The sequence below is a fragment of the Urocitellus parryii genome, chromosome 4 (genome assembly GCF_045843805.1).
Source record: "Urocitellus parryii isolate mUroPar1 chromosome 4, mUroPar1.hap1, whole genome shotgun sequence".
Lineage (NCBI taxonomy): Eukaryota > Metazoa > Chordata > Mammalia > Rodentia > Sciuridae > Urocitellus > Urocitellus parryii.
Genome location: NC_135534.1, coordinates 17,702,114 through 17,721,921, shown reverse-complemented (window position 1 = coordinate 17,721,921; position 19,808 = coordinate 17,702,114). Strand labels below are relative to the sequence as shown.

Genomic DNA, 19,808 nt, shown 5'->3' with positions numbered 1-19,808 from the left:
TTATCTTTATGATATTTCTAACAAGTTTGGGGTGGCTTAAGTCACTCCACCCACTGGAAAGTAAGGGATTTGTATAATATTATGAGAAAGTGGATGTTTATAAGAAATATACTTGTTAGCTCAGAATGAAAGCATATAATGGGATGTACATATTTGATATGAGGTTATAGAATTCCAAAAAGAACCATGAATTCTGAAAGGAGGCATATTTGGTTTTAGAGAGTCATTTCTATACTTAGTATAGTTTGATAAAATACCCAGTCTATGCTGCCGTGATTAATTATATTTTCTAGATTATATCACATGCCTTTTGTGCCATTTGTATTTTGTTAAACCATAGGCATTAATAACAAGTTTACTTAAGGGATCAATTTCCCAGGAGTTCAAAGTATAGTGTAAATCTTTACCATTTTCAGTACCAGGGAGGAAATTCTGGTACCTCAAGCATGCTAGCTAAAACTAGATTCTGGTTATTTGAAGAAGGAAATTAGAATATTTTCTGATTAAGAAAAAAATTAAATATGTCAAACTCATCTCTATTATGTGCATAGAATGTTTATGAGAATGATTTTCCTGTGCAGAAAATTTATAGGATGTGTTTGCCATTTAGTTTTGAGAGGTAGTTGATGGGCAACTGTGTAACTTCAAGCATTGAAAGTATAAAAGATAGAGTAGTGAATGGAAGACTTTGTCTTACCTCTGTCTATGTCTCTCTCTGTGCCTCTCCTTTTAATTTACCTAAACAATTTCTAAGAATAATAATACTCCTAAACAAAAGGATGACTTATCTTTTATTATTTTCTGCGTTAAGACTTCAGATGCATATTGCCTAGTTACTTCCAGATAAGTTTACTAGGAATTCACCTTTATGAGTCATCAGCAATATTGAACCTTAATTAATGAAATAACTGTCAATTTTATAAATAAAGTTCCTATGATTTTCAGGATTTCTTTTAACATTTATTCATTCTACATATTTCTGTACTTAAATGACCTATCTTCCTATAATCCCCCAAATTCTTAATGTTTTTAAATAGTAGCTGTAAAGTTATTTACTTAAGGTAAATTAATGTTATGAAAAATCAAACCAAGAAATAATGTATATTACACAAGATCATGGTATCTGTGACTCTGTTTAGATGCAACTTACCAAGTATTACAGGGAACAGGGTTTAATTTCTATGTAGCTTTAAAATGAAACATGGAATCTATTTCAAAGTCCATGGAGTGACATAACTTAGCAGATAACCTGAACCTACTCTGGTAGAAAAAAGTGGAAATAAATATCAAGGGCTCCTGATGAATAAATTAATTTAGATCAGTAGTATGCACTAAGATATTTAACTTTTAAATTGCTTGATAGTTATGTTTTGTTACCTTCATAAATACTCTGAGATCAATTATATATATTTTTATTGACATTAATTTTTTCTGATGTTAATATAGACTTCTTTTCTCTTTTATTCTCCCTCCAGTAAAAAGTTCAAAAACAGAATATCTTCCCAACATGACTCAGGGAGCAATAATGGGGAAAACTGCAACACCATGACAAAATTTTTCTTTTGTACATGTGTGGTCCCTGAGCTCTTCCTCTTGGCAGTTATGGCTTATGACCACTTCTTGGCCATCTTCAACTCTTTATATGGTTACCATGTCTCAGAAGCTTCGTATGGAGCTGGTTTCCAGTTGCTACCTCTGTGGTATGATGTGTTCTCTGATTCACTTATGTTTAGCTCTTGAAATCCAATTCTACAAATCAAATGTGGTTGATAATTTCTTTTGTGATCTACCACCTATTCTTTCTCTTGCTTGCTCTGATGTGTCTGTGAATAAACTCATGGTATTCATTGTACCCACTGTAAATGAGGTCATTACCATCATGATAATTCTCAATTTTTCAAATTCCTGCAGGAAGGAACAATTCCTGGGACAGGGTACCTCAGAAACAGGTTGGAGCAGAAGCAGATTATCTTGGGAAGGGTGGAGGAAGGAATCTTTAAGGATTTTTTTTTCCTATGAAAAGGGCTGATTTATGTCTTAACATGGACCTACTCTATCTAATGTTTATCATTGATTTCATTGTGAACAGGAGGATAAGAAAAGGAACCTACCACACAATGTGAGAATGGGGAAGTAGAAAAAGAGAGTTAAGGCACATTATAAATGAAGGCCCTAAAGTTTTTCTGCCATTTTACCCCACCCCATCCCATCAGGTCCTGTCTCATTCCTGTCAAGATCTTTCATCTAATCACATCTGCAAATAATCTTCCTTCAAACAAGGTAGTAATTATAGGTTCCAGGATTCTAACCTGGTATCTCCGACAGTTTTCTTCAAGGTTAACATATACTTCTTTGAAAGGCTAAGTCATAATTTAATTTTCCTTGTTTCTACACTAATAATTAAATTGTTTTCTTATTCTATTAAGATTGCATTACTACTTCTTTTTGTCTCTTTTTGATGAGTCACTCATTTAAATGGAACATAGATCTTTGTTACTTTAATGAATTGGGAAGAGCACTTGACATGAGGTTGAACACCTGTGGCTGGGGTTGTAGCTCAGTGGAAGAGTGCTTGCCTAGAATGTGTGAGGCACTGGGTTTGATTCTTAGCACTACATATAAATAAATGAATAAAATAATGATCCATCATCAACAACTAAAGAAAAAAAATATTAAAAACAAAACAAAAAAAACCCTGTATCCATGTTCTGACTCCTGATGAATGACTTAAGCAAGATGCTTAAACTAAACCTAAATTTTCTCACATACGAACTGCAAATAAGCTGCTATCTTTAGACAGCAGTTTTGGACTTAATAATAATAATAATAATAATAATAATAATAAAAACAACAATAATGCCTGCAAAGACTTGGCTCAAAAAGTACACTCTAACTTATAATTATTTATAAGAAATATTTGAGGTTGAGGGTCGTTTGTTAGCTATTTAAAAGTTTTCAGTATCCCTGGAAAAGACAGCTACTCATTTTTTCTTAATAATTTATTAAGGTAAAATTGACAATTAATTATTGTGTATCTTTAAGGTGTATAACTTGACAGTGTGATGTACATACAGAAAGTAAAGTAATGACATACTGGAGATAATTACCTTACATATTTACCTTTTTTCCTTTTTTTTTCTCTTTTCTCTTCTTTCTTTTTCTGTGGTGAAACCACTGTGTGCCCATTAAGCAAATTCCAAGTATATAATGCAATGCTATTTACTATCTGACTGTATTATATGTCTACACACAGACTGAAAGAATGAGTTAGGTAATGAACACAGCCTAATTCCATTTTAAGATTGGGAGCCATCTCATCACAAGGTCATGAAGAGTTCATTCCTATTTTACTATAAAATATTAAGATTTCTATTTGACCTGATGTTTAAACTTGTTTGAAATTCCTCCCCATGCTCTGAACTCACCCATGCCTGGATCTCCTTGACCAGATAGCAACTCTCTCTGAAACCTCAGCTGCGTGTCATAAATTCTAATGCTGGAATATGAATTTATTCCTACCTTGAAATATTAAGCCATGTATATCACTAACTTACTGTCAGCTCTTTGTATTAGGCTTGCCAGAACCCTGTTAGCTATAAGTTCTCAATACACCTGACTTTGTAATTTTCTGTGCTATGAAAACCTCGCTCTGCTTAGACTTAGATGCTATCCTCTGGCCTGGCTTTGGGTGAGGCAGTTGCTGATCAGCTCTCTTGTGTGCACAATATAAGCTTGCTTTGATTTGGTTTAAAATTGGAGTTGGTAGTCTTTTCTTGGTGTGGAAGGTTCAATATAGGCTCCACTTATGATGAAAATTTAGCACTCAATTGATTTTCAAATGTTTAAAATGGGATAATATTTTATATATCTTTTGTGAGACTTTGCATGTGAACATTAATGAAAGAGAAGATTCTTTCACATTTTCTCCTCCAAAGAGAGCAGCATTTTTCTACCCTGATATTACTGACATTTTGCATCAGACCACTCCATGTGGTGGGAATTGGTCCTATGCTTTATGGGATCTTTAGCAGAATCTCTGGCTCCTACTCATCAGATGCCAGGACACAGCAGCACACACATTTATGACAAGCAAGGAATCTCTGCAGACATTGCCACATCTCTTCTGCAGCACAAGTTCCCTGGCCCCAGTGGAGTGCCATTAGTCTAGAAAGCATCTGAGTGAGTCACAGAAAGCTCAGTGCTTGTCCTGGATGCCAATTCATGCCAATTTGATAATGAGGACACAATTCTGAGAAAAAGGGAAAAGAAGTTTTATTGTGTTGCTAGCAAAAGAGAAACACAGGGGTCTGCCGTTCCAGGGAGAAAGAGGGGATTTTAAAGAAACTCTTCAAGGTTTGTTTTCCAGGTGTGCTCTGGTAGGCTGTCCCTGGGCACCCCGATCCTGTGTTAGATATTCACTTCTTAGATCCTGTAGCAGATAGGTCTTTCCTATAGTGGGTATGCTGAAGGAAAATTAATTAAGGGAAGAAAAGATAAAACTGTGTTCCTAATCAATGAGGGAAAAATGTCATTTTAAAAATAAGCCTCAAAGCAATGAGGGCTGTATTCAAAAGGTAAAGTGGACAACAGTATCAATAGGAAGAACTTCACAGACTCTTCAGGGGAAGCTTCAGCATTGAAATTTCCTGTGCTTAAGAAGCCTTGCAGCTACCCAGTCACTCTCATTTTAGCTGTTAGAATTTAGACACAAAAATTTGTAGATTCTCTCTCCTAAATCTACAATGCTAGTATGAGACAGAGATCATGGATTTTAGTGAAACTGGACTTTTGACATGAGACTAGACTCCATGCTTCACCAATTTCCTCTACGTTCTTGTCTCATAAATTTTAAAGGAATATTAATTCATGGATAATCATGGAAGGGAAAAGTAAACAAAGCAGAATTTATTTAATCAAGAAGAGATAAAACTCTGGCCATGCAGAAAGGAACCTGAGCAGTAAAAATCATTATTATGTGTGACAGCTTATGAGTTTATATATGGTTCTAGCTAGAGCATAGAGCAAAATATGTATTGAACAGGCATTAGAAAGTTGAAAAACAATTAAAAATATTCTCTGAAATGCATGGATTTATTACAACAGATATATATTGATTCCTTTTAACCTGCCATTCAAACCATGGCCCTTGAGATTGGATCCCACGGGGTAATATAAAAAAAGTGCTCTGGGATTAATTAATGAACTCACTTTTTAAGAATGTGGGAATAAAGTTTCTAGTGTATTTTGGTGCAAGCAGCTTAAGCAGGTGATGATATGATTTGGGGGGGGGTGGTCTTGGAGAAGCCTCTACTAAGCTCTAAACAAGAAGGAAGGCAGAGTCAGGAGTACTAACTCCTAGGCTGACTGAACAGAGATACATAAGCATGACCTGAGGCTAGAATCTTCAACTGGATTTTGACTAGCTAGGTGAATAGTCCTTTACCTGTAATCCCAGTGACCTGGGAGTCTGAGACAAGAGAATCATAAGTTCAAGACCAACCTATGCAACTTACTTACAGCTTGCATCAGTATTGGCTGGGGATGTCATTCAGAGGTAGAACACCTCTGGTTTTACTCCCTAGTACCACAACAAACAGACAGGAGTTACAGCTTGAAGACTATTTCATGATCTGATGCTATGAACAATATCATTTATCTGTCTTTTATCATCAGGAGGTTAGCCCTTTATGGTTGACCTAGTATGAGCTTTAGCTTTTTTGTCACTATAAGAAAAAAGACCTGGCAACTACAATGTAGAGGAGGAAAAGTGTTTATTTTGTCTTGTGTTTTCAGAGGTCTCAGTCAAGAAAGATTTGACTCCATAGCTCTGGGCCTAAGTTGAGGGAGAGCATTAGGATGGAACATTATGGCAGAAGGCTGGGCAGAAGAAAGCAGCTCAGGACATGGCAAGTAGGAAGCAGAGAAAGCTCTCTTCTCACCAGCAACAACATACACACCCCAAAGCATACCTTCAGTGAACCATCTCCTCCAACCATAACCTACCTGCCTATATTGAATTCCAGTGAATCCTTGACAGTGGATTAATCCACTGTTTGCATTACAACTATCATAATCTAACTATTTCACCTCTGAATATACTTGCCTATCTCACACATTAACTTTAGAAGGAATTCTCATATCAAAACCAAAATGGTATCATTATAGAAACTCTATTGAGCAATATCAGATATATCTCTATATAACTGACAGATTATATATATATATATATATATATATATATATATATATATATATACTAAAGCCCTATTTAAGAGATGAAAAAATGAAGGTCTCATTATTGTCATAAAATTAATAAGTAATCACTGCATACAAACTAAAAACATATCTGTCTTCCTTCAAAATTCAAAGTCTTTCAATAAGGTCACTTTCTTCTTTATTCCTTTCTTAAACGAAAATCAAACCAAAAAAATAAAAAAAAGAAGCAACTATCTGGATTAAGGTTGTATAGAACAAGTACTTAAGAGACACAATAATATTATTCATTTATTTTCAGCTCTGTTAGTCATTAATGCAAGACAAATATCCTGTCAAAATTGCATATTTTTATAAATTACTCTATTACTATGATGTTTTGGGATAGATAATATTCAGTAAATCTTTTTTTCTTTCCATATTTTTATTGGTTCATCATAGTTGTACATAATTATGGGCTTTGTTGTTACACATTAGTATATGTGTTGAGCCCCAACACATAGAAAAGAACACCAACTCCAATTTTAAATCAAATTATAGCAAGCTTGTATTTGTGTACACAAAGAGCTGATCAGCAGTTGTCTTTCTCAAGAGGGGCTAGCGATCAGCATCCTAGCTCTCCAGGAAAGAGGCTTTATAGTGCAAAAAGTTGCAAAATGGGTGTTTTGAGAACTTACAGCTAACAGGATTTTGACAAGCATAATATAAAATCAGATAGTAGGTTAATGATCTACATGGCTCAACATTTCAAGTTGGGGAATAAATTCAGATCCCAACACCAGAATTTATGAGGCACTGCTGGGGTTTCAGTGATGGTTGTTATCTGGTCAGGGAAAGCCAGGCATGAATGAGTTCAAGGCACTAGCAGGCTTTCCAAGCAAGTTTAAAACATCAAACTATGGCCAGGCCAAGTAGTAATCCTAGCATTTTACAGAAAACAGAAATGGGCTTTCTGTAATGTTTGACAAGATGGCTCCCAATCTTAAGAGAGAATTAGGCTGGCTTTATCTCATGGACCCAATATAATCACATAATAGAACACAGCACTTTCCAGCACTTCCCCCAGCATATTCAGTCCATTTTATAACTGAAAGTTTACATAAAATCAGGGAAGAGGACTTGAATGGTAAACCCTGTATCACCCTCTATGCTCCTTTTATGACAACAAGGTAAAATAAGTTTAATATTTTTGAGTGTAGAAAACCAGAACACTTATCAGCAGGAAGTTCAATGGCATTAATATATATATATATATATATATATATATATATATATATATATATATATATTTATTTATTTATTTTTGGAAAAGTGTGTGTGTGTGTGCTTGTGTGTATGTGTGTGTGTTTTCTATTTGGTACTGGGAATTGAACTCAGAGGTGCTTTACTACTATGCTGCATACCTAGTCCTATATATATATATATATACATATATATACGTATATGTATACATATACATATACATACATATACACACACATACACTTTGGGACAAGATTTCACTAAGGTGCCAAGAATGTCTTCAAACTCGAAACTCTCCTATCTCATCCTCCTGAGTCTCTGAGATTATAAGCATGCACCACTTTTCCTGCTGGTAAAATATTATTATTGACAATTTTTAATGTCTCTTGGTGTTTCATTTTCATTTGTTGGACACTACCAAATCTACTTTTGTGGAAGATATTAGAGAAGCAAAGGTCTGTTCTATTTAATTGTCAATAACTTTCAACAGGTTTACTTAAGGACCTAAAGGAGAAGTTCTATTAATTCTCAGGTGCACATGTGAGAAAGATGGAATCATCCTCGGGTATGCTCTAGTTGCTCTCCTGATTTTCTCCTCAATTGCACCCCTGTCCCCAGGGATGCCTCATTCCCTCAGGCTACACTCTGCACATTCGAGCTCTAAACACCAACTTCATAAACAGAGCTACTCCTGAAGGCCATGAAACCCAGCCCCCAGCCCCATTAATATGACAGCAAAGGTTGGACTATGTTATGAAATATTGCATCATCTGAATTACTTCCCAAATGAATTTGTTTTTTTTTAAAGAAAACATCTATTTTTAAATATTTTTTTCAAGGGTCAAGAGACTTAGGGTAGAATTTAAAACATCAGAAACAAGTGAGAATGACACATAAAGAAAATACCTGTACAAAAACAGCTTTCCTGGGGTCACTGTTGCCCTTAAATATAACTATGGGCACCCCACTCCTTCCTTCAGAAGACAGCTACCAAGTCCTGTGAAGAGCCATTATCACATATTCAAATTTGACCACATATCATATTTGACCACATGATCTTGGTCAAAAGGAAAACCAGTTTCACGGATCTCTGCTGCTCAAAGCCAGAAAATCAGTGCCTGAGAATGCTAGCATTAATAAATGCAGATTTTTGTAAATATAAAGAATATTATGTGAAGGTTTTGTGCTTTATTAATTTCCCAAGTGTAGCTTCAATATGCTTTGTTTACAAAAACTGCTAGACATTTAGAAGGGATAATATAATCATAAAAATCTAACAATATATAGTGTTTGATTTCTGACAACCTTCCAGGACATGTGTACATAAAAAATTTTAACTGTATATGTTTAAAAGTAATATATGTATTTTTTACAAATAGTGAAGAGATCAAAGGGATATTCAGAAATGTAAACACTTCTATATTTTAAAGCTGAACCAAAAAAACTCAGAACAGAACAAGCATTTCAGAGAATTGTTGTGGGCCCTAACTAAATTGGATAGACAAATTGAAATGCAACCCTTCATATTGTTTCTTTTGCATCTGTTTTCTTTAGCTTTATTTTTAGATTCCTCTATATATTTGGTTATATGTAGTAATAGTTTATTTTCATTAATATGCAGCATTCTGATAAACATAGATTTGTTTAAGAGAAGGCATAGCACTTTGGAGACACAAGTTATGTGTATATCCAGTTATAGAACATATTGCCAAAGAGTCTTTCAGTCAAAACCCAATTCTGACTCTTACTACGAGTGTGTAAGATGGGAAGTTATTATATATCCACACTAATATAAATTGATATAATAATAATGTTAACCATTTTTATTTTAGTCTTTCTTTAGATCATTTAACTTCATTTTTTATTGAACTGTATACTGACAGTTTTACAACCAATTCTGTGCTGGGTCTATTAAAATAAAATGGAGAATGGCAGGCCAGTTAAAAATTCTGTGTTTAAAAGTATCTGGTCTTTTGCAACACAAGTCCTCTAGCTGACATCACTGTCAGTGCCATTTCAGACCAAATCAATCCAGAGAATGAACAAAGGGTTTTTTGTTTTTTTTTTTTTTTTTACAAAGATCAAGTCCTTCATTCTTTTATTTATTTAATACCTCCCATAGTGGGAATAGAAATACTTGATAGTGGAATCATAGGTATAATAATGCAGAATGTTACAATTGAAAAGACTTTCACAGATAATCTGCTCTTAGCTCTTTTACACAAGGGCAGTTATGTCAAGTGAGGAAGAGTGACTTCCTACATATCACTGTGGTGTTTATCACCTAGCATCCTTCTGGAGAGAGAGATGTGCCAGGAGTTAAAGCTGCTGTCTCTGACATTAACACATTACTTCTCCTTTCCTTGGTTACTGATCATGATTACTGCAATTTTCTAACAAATATATTTATACACCCAATCCCCGGTCGGTTCTCTGCTTTCACTAGGTTATACAGACATCAAACCTTCATAAATGTTTACACATCTCAGTTCATGAATCTTCAAATTTATATGGCTTGACACAGTGTTATGTTCAGGTATTGTCCTGTTAAGGCTGAAGAAAATAAATCAAGATAGAAAAACATTCTTGTTGTCTAAACTCCTGTAACAAAGTCATTGGCAATATCATATGTAACAATTACAATTTTCCATTAGTTTTCCCTGATCTATGAGGAAGATGTGATGTGGAGGGATAGGCAGTGAAGGGACTGGTGGGGATTGAAGTGGACAGGCCAGAATGGATCAAAGACCTTTGACATAGGTTTGCCTATCAGTGTAGAAACCCAAGATGGATGGATCACTCAAGACTATCTGCCTAAATTCTTACTGAAGTCACACATATTCTAAGCAATATTTAGAGTGTTTTTTTTAAATATTAGTTTAACAAATTCACAGAGATGAAGACTATAACTTATGAACTGGTTTTCTTATACTTTTATACATGTATCTTTGAGCATAATATATACTCTTATGATTAGAATTTCCTTCTGTTTATATTATGCTTACTGCATATGATTAAACGAATAAATAAGCAGATTAAGTTCATCCTTCCATGATCTAAATGTAGTATGTCATATAGAGGAAAATTAAATGTGTTTACACATTTCAGTACATGTACCTTTAAATTTATTTGAATTGTCACAGTGTTTCAAGTAGAGTTTTCTCCATGCTGCTATTCATAAGAGAGATGTACAAAAACATATGGGTAAACTCGGCATTTGTGGCACAGGCAGAATCCTTTAAGTCTGTGTTTGAAAAAGGAACACTCCCCCTGTTCTTCCCCATGTGTTTTATCTATAACTACACGTTGATATAAACTGGCACAGGGTCCTACTGTTGCCACTTTGGAAAGCGTAGATGTCTCCTGTGCTTTATGTATATTTTGAGAGTTGTCATGCAGGATATTTAATAATGACATCTAGAAAAGGATACAATGTTTAAAATCTTTAAACTTGTACAATTTTAATGGATAATTAAGAATTTCACAAAGTTGAACAATCCATCTAACAAATGGCCATGTCTGCATTTTCTCAACAATATTCTCTTCATGTTTGGACATCATAAACTTGAGCAGAGCCAGATGCAGCAGCTGAGCTGTCTTCTAAGTATTTAGAAGAATGTTCTCTACTTAATTTACACACTTTTGTTTATTCACTAACTTAGAATACACAGTTTTTTTTTTGTTTTTGAAAACTATAAAATATTTATTCAAAATACATGGCATATCATCTATCAATTCACTATAATTTTATAACAAATGAGCCCTCAAATGTTAGTCCATGGAGAGATCTTTATTTCTTATTGTTTTTCCATTCTGTATCTCAGTCACAATACTGTGAAAGAAAGAGAAGTGTAAGACATGCTGTCCTTCAGCAAAGAAGGTGAGTACACACTCTTTCACTGAAGTTGAAGATTTAATAAACTGAGCAATGGGAAGAATAATTCCTTTAGGAGAGTAAGATATATGAATCACAAAGGTACCCTCTTAACCACAACTGAAAAAGGGAGGAATGCAAGAAAAGCTGAGTGGAAGTGACAGAGTTGAGAATTTCAGTACAAGGTTGACTTTATTGATGTTCTTCATTTACAATTTTTCTTCATTTTATTGTTAATTGACACAAACTTGACAAATTAAAAGGGTACATTTTGACATAAAGTCTTATATAAAAATTAATAATGAAACATTGAAAACATAACTCTAGTGAAATCATTGATAGAACATTGATAGATAATGGTCTTTCATAAAGTCAGTGTTAAACTTTATAAACAATAACATACAGAATTTCTTTTTAGTTATTCAGACTATAATCTTTGTAGTCCTAAATCATGTCAAAAGCTTCTTATTCTCAAAGGCATACACTTATCTTTATGCCTAATATTGTTTTCTTGGATAACTGAGATAGAATGTGGATTTACCTTGTATTTAGTATGTACTATTGTATAGGTCATAAAATGTGAAACTAAAAAGAAGTATAGCCACTTACACTTTTAAAATCTTTATATAGTGGTCTGGGATCATGGGAATTTTTCTCAACAGACTGAACACGGGAAAATAAATCTTCACTCTGAGATATAAAATATTTCTCTTACAACATCTGAATTTTATAATAGTAGGAGCCCATCCTGTGACAACTTAGAAATACCATATCTTCTTTATACTTAAAAGATTTTTACAAAAATAAAAATTGCATTATTTAAAAAGTGTCATATATACATTACATAATAACAAAAAGCAAGGTGATTATTATATCCATTATATCAAATAATGTGTTTATAATATGCATTATCTCAAAGACTTATGATTTGTTTATGACATAATATTCAGTCTCTTCTTCTACATGCATTATCATTGACTATTGTGATCCTACATTGAGTAGAATGTAAAAAACAGTAATAAGAAACAAGCAAAGAAAAAAAAAGGAAAAAAGAAAACTTGAATAAAAAATTCTAGAGAAGATTGAATTGACAATTATTTAGAGAAGGCATACAAATTACCAAGTGTGTGAAAAAAATATATTCAACTTTTCTTTTCATTAGGGGAAAGCAAATTAAAATCACTTTGCTTCATGTTCCTTAAATGATGCACTTTATTTTATCTACAGTCATTTTCCTGTTGACTTCTAGATTTCTAATTCTCATCTCCATCTGGAATCCTTTCTTCTCCCCACCACTCCACTGTATCTCTTTCTATTCATTACTTAGATCTGAAACTCATCATCTCCATTCCAAGGAATCATTTCTTCACAGAAGTCTGGATTTAGACATTTGCTTTTAAATAGAATAGCTAACCATTTGACTTCTTGGCATGCTACAGTTCAATGTGAATTACTTGTAAGTTAAGTTAATTACTGTTTCTAATTTCCAATACAAAATATAGCTCATTTGCATTGAGATTATTTTGCCATGAAAATCAAGGCAAAAGGCTCACTGAAAACTCAATAACTCTTAGAATAATTATCAATGCATAAATCTATGCAAAACGAATGAAACTTTAGTACACTGAAACACAGACTGAAAAGTTTTCCAAATCTAAAGAGTATAATATTTAAGTTGAAGACACATAATGAAGTATAGGATATTTAATTATCTAGAAACTATTGGCAGGTGAAAATTCAATAAAATTAATATTATGATAAGATATTAGTGATGACTTCACATGATATGTGTTTTGAAGAAAATATGATTATAAATTTCTGTATAGTATGTATTTGTAGGATGTTTATTAAAAGAAAATTTTATTTTTCAGTTTTTTTATGCTATCTTTCACATCTTTGTTCCATAGGCTATAAATCAGAGGATTCAGCATGGGAGTCACAAGGGTGTAGAACAGTGAGGTCATTTTGTCTTCATCTAGAGAGTAGGCAGAACTTGGTTGAAAATTCGTGAAAAGCATAGTGCCCTGGAAAATTACAACTACAGTTAAGTGGGAGTCACAGGTAGAGAAAGCTTTGAGCCTCCCTTCAGCAGAGTGGATCTTTAAGACTGATGAGATGATGTAGCCATAAGAGACCAGGACTCCACAAATGGTACTCAGTTCAATGAAACCAAAAATGGTGAATATCACTAACTCATTGACTTGTGTGTCAGAGCAAGAGAGTAACAGGAGAGGCTGGACATCACAGAAGAAGTGATTAATCTCCTTAGACCCACAGAAACATAAGTGGAATGTTAATGTTGTATGTATCAAAGCATCTGCCAGGCCTATAAAGTACACCCCAGCCATGAGCAGTGAACACACCTTAGTGGACATTTCTACTGCATAGTGCAAGGGGTTGCTGATGGCCTTATACCTATCAAAGGCCATCACTGCCAGCAGCACACACTCAGAATCTTCAAAGGTACAGTAGGTCAAGAACTGCAGAGCACAACCAAGGAAAGAAATTGATTTGTTCTTGGCAAATATGTCAACCAGCATCTTGGGTCCAACTGCTGTGGAATAGCAGAGGTCACAGAAAGAGAGGTGGCTGAGGAAAAAGTACATTGGTGTGTGAAGCTGGGGGTCCACTCTAATTAAAATGATCATTCCAAGATTTGCAAGGAGAATAATGAGATAAACAATTAGAAACGCAGGGAATAGGATCACTTTCATCTGAGGGTTATTGGTGATTCCCAAAAGAGAAAAATAACTTAATGTTGAACAATTTCCACTGTCCATTCTTCTTGGTTCTTGTAATAATCTTTTATAAAAGTCAATAAGGGAATGATAAATTAGGGATTCCTTTTTATGCATACATGAAAATGTTATTATAAGGCATAACCTAATTTATTTTCGAACATTGTGTTCCTTGACCTCAGAAAATAGCCTACACAAACACAAGTGTCACTGATAGGAAGCGTTAACATATTAAAAAAAAAAAACTTTAAAAGGGCTAACAGAAGAACTTGATTGTCTTTGCTTCCAAATTTATATATAATTTCTGAGTCTTTGACTTTAGACTTAGCATAATGACTGGTAGTTGGCATACACTGGCATTTGCAATGTGTTGCTTCTATTAATATTTGAATAAAAGTAGAAGAAACTATGTACCACATTCCTTGAAGAATGATTTTGTAAATGAGAGGACTTCTAAAATATGAACAAGTGAAAGTTCTATAGCCCTTATTCAAATAACAAATGAAGTCAGTCAAACTTACACAGGTCTATCAGGAAAATCATCATTGGTCTTTACACTGAGGGGTTTACTTACTTGAGAATGAAAGTATGAAACTAGTCACTTACACATCTGTCAAGACATGATTCCTCATTGAAAAATCAAGTCATATTTTTCTATTACTCTTAAGCATATCCACTCAGAGACTTACCCAAGGTGAAAAAGTCTGTCTGTACTTATCTCTGTTGCCTGAATGATAAGTGGATTACATTTTATTTCCACATAGTGACTGTAGGGAGTTAAATCTCCTAAGCCACTGCCATCACTTCTTTGTTTTATTCAAACATGATTAATTAGATTAATTACTTCTTCCTATAACCGCTTATTACAAATACTCTTGTGTGAGTATTTTCTCCTGAGAATACCGAAACAAATTCAGCAAAGACTGAACTTTTAATTCTTTTCCCTTGTCACAAATTTACTGTGTCAGAAATGGACAAGGACTTATTTAACAGTCTCCTTCATGGCTCTCATAACCATACTGGCTGTTGGTGAAACCAGACATGTACTGAAACTGAAATGCATTCCCTACTTGGTGGCTTCTGGGTCCCTTTCATTGTCCTCTTGCTTCTTCATTTCTCAGACCACCTCCTGAACTACAGTTTAGACATATGGTAATCCACAGGCTCCTTCTTTCATTAATCATTGTCTGATTCCTCCTCACGTCCACACCAACTGCCCTCATTTCAATGCATGGTCTCCACTGCACACTGGTCCTTTCTCATGTTTGTATATCTCATTTCATTAGCACAGTCATTAGCACAGATATTTGCATGAGTAATGAATCAGTACATGTGTGTTTTAAAACATTTTAATGTTAGGCTCTAGATATTCAACAACCAGCCATGAGTATGTTTCAAGGTTTATTTCTGCTAACTTAGTTCACAGGTGCAATAATACTCTTTTTTAAATAATACATGGTGGTATGATGTTTTCATAAAAAACCACCAAGATTTATTATTTTTTCAAAATAAGTTTTGCATACTATTATTTAGTATACGTACTGACAGTATATTTTTTGTGCACACTAATCTATCCTGTACAGCCACCAATGAATGTTCTCCCTCTTTCAATCTGTTTAAGATCCTTGTCTTTAACTTCATTTGATTACTTCGTATGTCAGGCTGCATGTAAGGCTATTCTCATTATTGTCAAATATTCCTTTACACAAATATACTATTTTTTTTAAACGCTGCATTCTTGGTAGGAATTGAATTGTTTTCTTTTTTACTATAACCATAAATGTTATTGTGAATATTCTTATGTATGTCTTTGGGTAGAGACATACATTTATTTATTTTTTTGTACGGAAATCGGAGGTATAAATGTGTGTTTATGTCTGTACAGAAAGATTTTACTTTCTCTCTCTCTCTCTCTCTCTCTCTCTCTCTCTTTCTCTCTCTCTTTCTCTCTCTTTCTCTTTTCCCATTAGACAGAAGAGTAGTGATTATGCCAAGTAGATAGTATGAATTTCAGAAGGTCAAACACTTTGAAACATTTTCAGATTAACTGACTTCTTACTCAAATTCAGAATTTCATAGGCATGTAATATTAGTGGATATTCAATTTTATTGGTGCTTTTGGTGGCTGGGGTAAGCATCCTCCAAGGCCCATGTGCAAAGACTTGGTCTTCAGTCCATGGTGCTATTGGGAAGTACTGGATCCTTTAAGAGCTGGGGCCTCCTTCCAGTAATATAAGAAGAGCAATTTATTGGGACATTGGGACCCTAGCTCTTCTTTTTTCTTGACTTTATGGCTTCTTATCTGCCATGAGGTGAGCAGATTCCTTTGACTCTCATTCCCACCACAAAATGTTGCTTCTCCACAGGCCCAAAACAAAGGGGCCAATTGACTATGGAATTAAAAACTCCAAACCATGAGCTAAAGTAAAATCTTCCCCTTAATGTTAATTACCTCTGCTGTGTAATTACCATAACAAAAAGCTGAGTAAGCCAGCCATTTTCTGAAAATAAAGAATATCACATAATGAAATAGTTTTGCAATTATCAAGAAAATTTAAAACTTCAGTATAGAAATTTGTAGATCATGTCTTTAGAGTTTCAGAGGAATAAGTAAAAATGAAGGGGAATTTGGTTTTCCATGAGTAAATTCCTCTTCTTGGGAATTCTCAAGAAACCTGGGATTAAAAAGACTCTATGTGGCACATTTCTCATTGTTGATCTCCTTTATCTTACTGCAAACCAAGTAATGGTAATTTTATTGGACTGGATTCTCAATTTCACACATTACTATGTTTTCTCAGTCACCTGTCCTCTCCTGATCTCAGATACTATACAACAATTGGAGCCAGGATACTGGTAGGCTAGATTGTCAAGAACTTGTCTACCCCCTTATTTTGATGTGCTCTGCAGTTCTTGATCTTTCTGTAAAACAATGAAGTGACCAATTGTTTTTAAACACCACATGGGATTACATGGAATAGAATCATAATTCATAGTGACAGAATGTGGTATGTGGAAAGAACATTATAAATAATCTAGATTATCTTTCTTTTTTGTAAAAGAAGATTGAAATAGATTATGTATTAGATTATGCCATATCTTTTGCATTCTTATTTAACAGTTACAGCATTAAGGGTGAGCACAGAAAAAAATTATACCATTAACCCTGTCAACCCAATAACCAATACTGTACTTGTTTCAACAATATTTGCCATCAGTCATTGATTGACATGAAAGAAGGATGTGCTTAAGAGAGGTCAAGAAAAGAAGAGAAGAATGAGGACTGGACTAGACAGACTGTAATGGATCCATGCCTTTGATACAGTGTTCCACAGATTCTTAGAATCCCAAGTTTGAAAGTATTGGGCATTATTAACTTATGTAAATATGTGATTTCATGACTTCATGACCCATAACTCTACAGCATGTACAACCAGAAGAATGAGAAATTATACTCCATCTTTGTGTGATGTGTCAAAATGCATTCTACTCTCATGAGTAACTAATTAAAACAAATTAAAAAGAATAAAATGGATAAAAATGAGCCAATGTGAACCATCTGCTCAAACTTCTGTTTTGGTTATGAATCCAATAATAATAGTTTCACATAATACATTTTGAAACTCATCAATTTCAGGGAGGTGAATTTCAATATCAAACCAGTTTATGATACTTTTGGTCATCCTTTCATAAGTCTTTAATTTCTCTTATTTCACAGTCACTGTATCTAATGATAGGAGCTGATATGAAGCTTGAATTGATCTTTAAAGATGACAATTAAAGTGAATGTCTGAGAAAGAGATGGGTTAGTTGGATAGAAAAATTTTACCATCAGGTTACTGGCAAGCCACATTCATCCCTTTTGCCTAAATTTCAGAATATTTCAAATAATGTTTTCACCATTTTATTGTTCAACTTGAGCTGGTATAACCAAATACCATAGAACTGTTGTTATGTAAACTACAAAAATTTATTTTTTAGAGTTCTAGAGGATAGAAGTCTGCTGAGAGCCATAGCGAAGTAGGAATGACGCATGGCAATTTCCTTGTCAGCCTATCCCATGTTGCTTAGAGGGAGGACTCTCCATTGTGAAAATGGGCTTGCCTTGGACCCAGGTCATTTGCAGTGACATTGCATGAATGTTTGAGAAAGGTGACCCTGCTCAAGGACCAGGGTGGATCTGGGTTTAGGGGGTTCCAGGTTTAAGGTGGATCTTCCTGGGAATAGGGCGTATCCTGCTGCCTCAGGCACCTGCTCCTTGAGTTCCCTTTGAGTTCTCCCAGGATTCAGAGAGTATTTTGGGATGCAGAGCCCAGTGGAGGTGTAGGATTTTCCCAGAACATGCGTGTAAAGTGCCGGTGAGAGTTCGGGAATAAAGAGTTGCTGTTGGAATCTACGAGTTTTTGTGGTGGCTTGGTTATTTTGTGCCCAGCCAGACTGCAGCAGAAGTCTAAGATAGAAGTCTAAGATTCAGTGTCTGGGGACACCCCTTTTCTGTTCAGATATAACTGTTTTCTGTGTCTTCGCATGGCAGAATGGTCCAGGGAGATCTCTAGGCTTGTTTGATGAAGGCACTACTCCCATTGTGGAGTACCCTGTACTCATGAATTTATCACCCTGGAGGGTGATAGTACCATCATTTGGGAATTTAGGGTCACAATGCATAGTTGAAAGAAAAACAAAATACAATAACCATGTACAGAATGCACTATTTCAAAACATTAGGAGATAAATCACAAATTGTTATAGAGATGGAAACACATAGGCTTTTTTAATAAAGCAAGAATCATTCATAGATATTTTCCCTCATGATATCTTCTCCTGACTTGTGATTGTACTTACTATTCAGGCAGGCAGACTCTCATTAGTAAGATATTGCACAATTTTGCAGAGTCTAACAATTCTATGGATGATTGCTACTGAAGGAGTAAGGTTTCTTACATGGTGGTTGTTGCAGGCTGTGACCTCTCTTCTGTCTGAGCTTTTGTCTTCCATTACAACCACTGTTGAGATGAAAAGTTTGGTTCATAAGACAGACAATCTTCCCAGTCCACACTTTCCTGCTCCTAAGAATTCCATTTCTTTCCATCTCACTCAGGTCACTAGACACTTGCTTTCACTTGTTACTTCTATCATTTTCCCTCCTAGCCTGACAAATCCACAGGTTAACATCTCCAAACTAGAATTCTGTTCTTTCAACTTGGAGGCCAGAAGGAATGTGGAACAATGTACATCTGTTTGTAGCTGTAATTTCTCCTCCATCCATTTTGTTCTTGCCTCTGTAATCAGTTTTGCATCAGTAATGAAATGTACAGACTTCAACAATGGCCATTCAATAATGGCAGCAAATTACAGCCCTTCCTTACCACATTAGTTTAGACAAATTTCTGTCAACAATGACAGAGTATCATCCCTGCTGCTCTCCAAACATAGAGTGTTCCTGTACTACTATGGCAGGCTTCCTGGATCAGGCATTTAATTCTCCCACTCCACATATACATAAGTGGATGCTCAGGATTTCCCCTATGGAAGGTTCCTTCTCTTTCATCAGTTTTTTAAGCTCCGTGCTAGCTCATTCATTATTTCATAAAAATTAAATCTGGTGTGTAAGAACCAGCCATAAATGGTGGAAGGTGCAGAAAGATTGATGAAAGAGGCAGTTAAACATAAAATTGCACAGAGTCCAATCCAACTTATTAGGTACTTAAAGACAGAGCATGTCTTGGGTGGCAGAAGTCACT

General features: G+C 34.7%; 1 protein-coding gene across 1 annotated transcript; it reads right to left on the bottom strand.

Annotated features, from left to right (window-relative positions):
- Positions 1 to 13,176: 13,176 nt before the first annotated feature.
- LOC113175333 (olfactory receptor 5W2-like) lies at positions 13,177 to 14,109 on the bottom strand. Its single transcript, XM_026379605.2, has one exon. The coding sequence runs from the start codon at positions 14,107 to 14,109 to the stop codon at positions 13,177 to 13,179; it is 933 nt and encodes a 310-aa protein (XP_026235390.2).
- Positions 14,110 to 19,808: the final 5,699 nt, after the last annotated feature.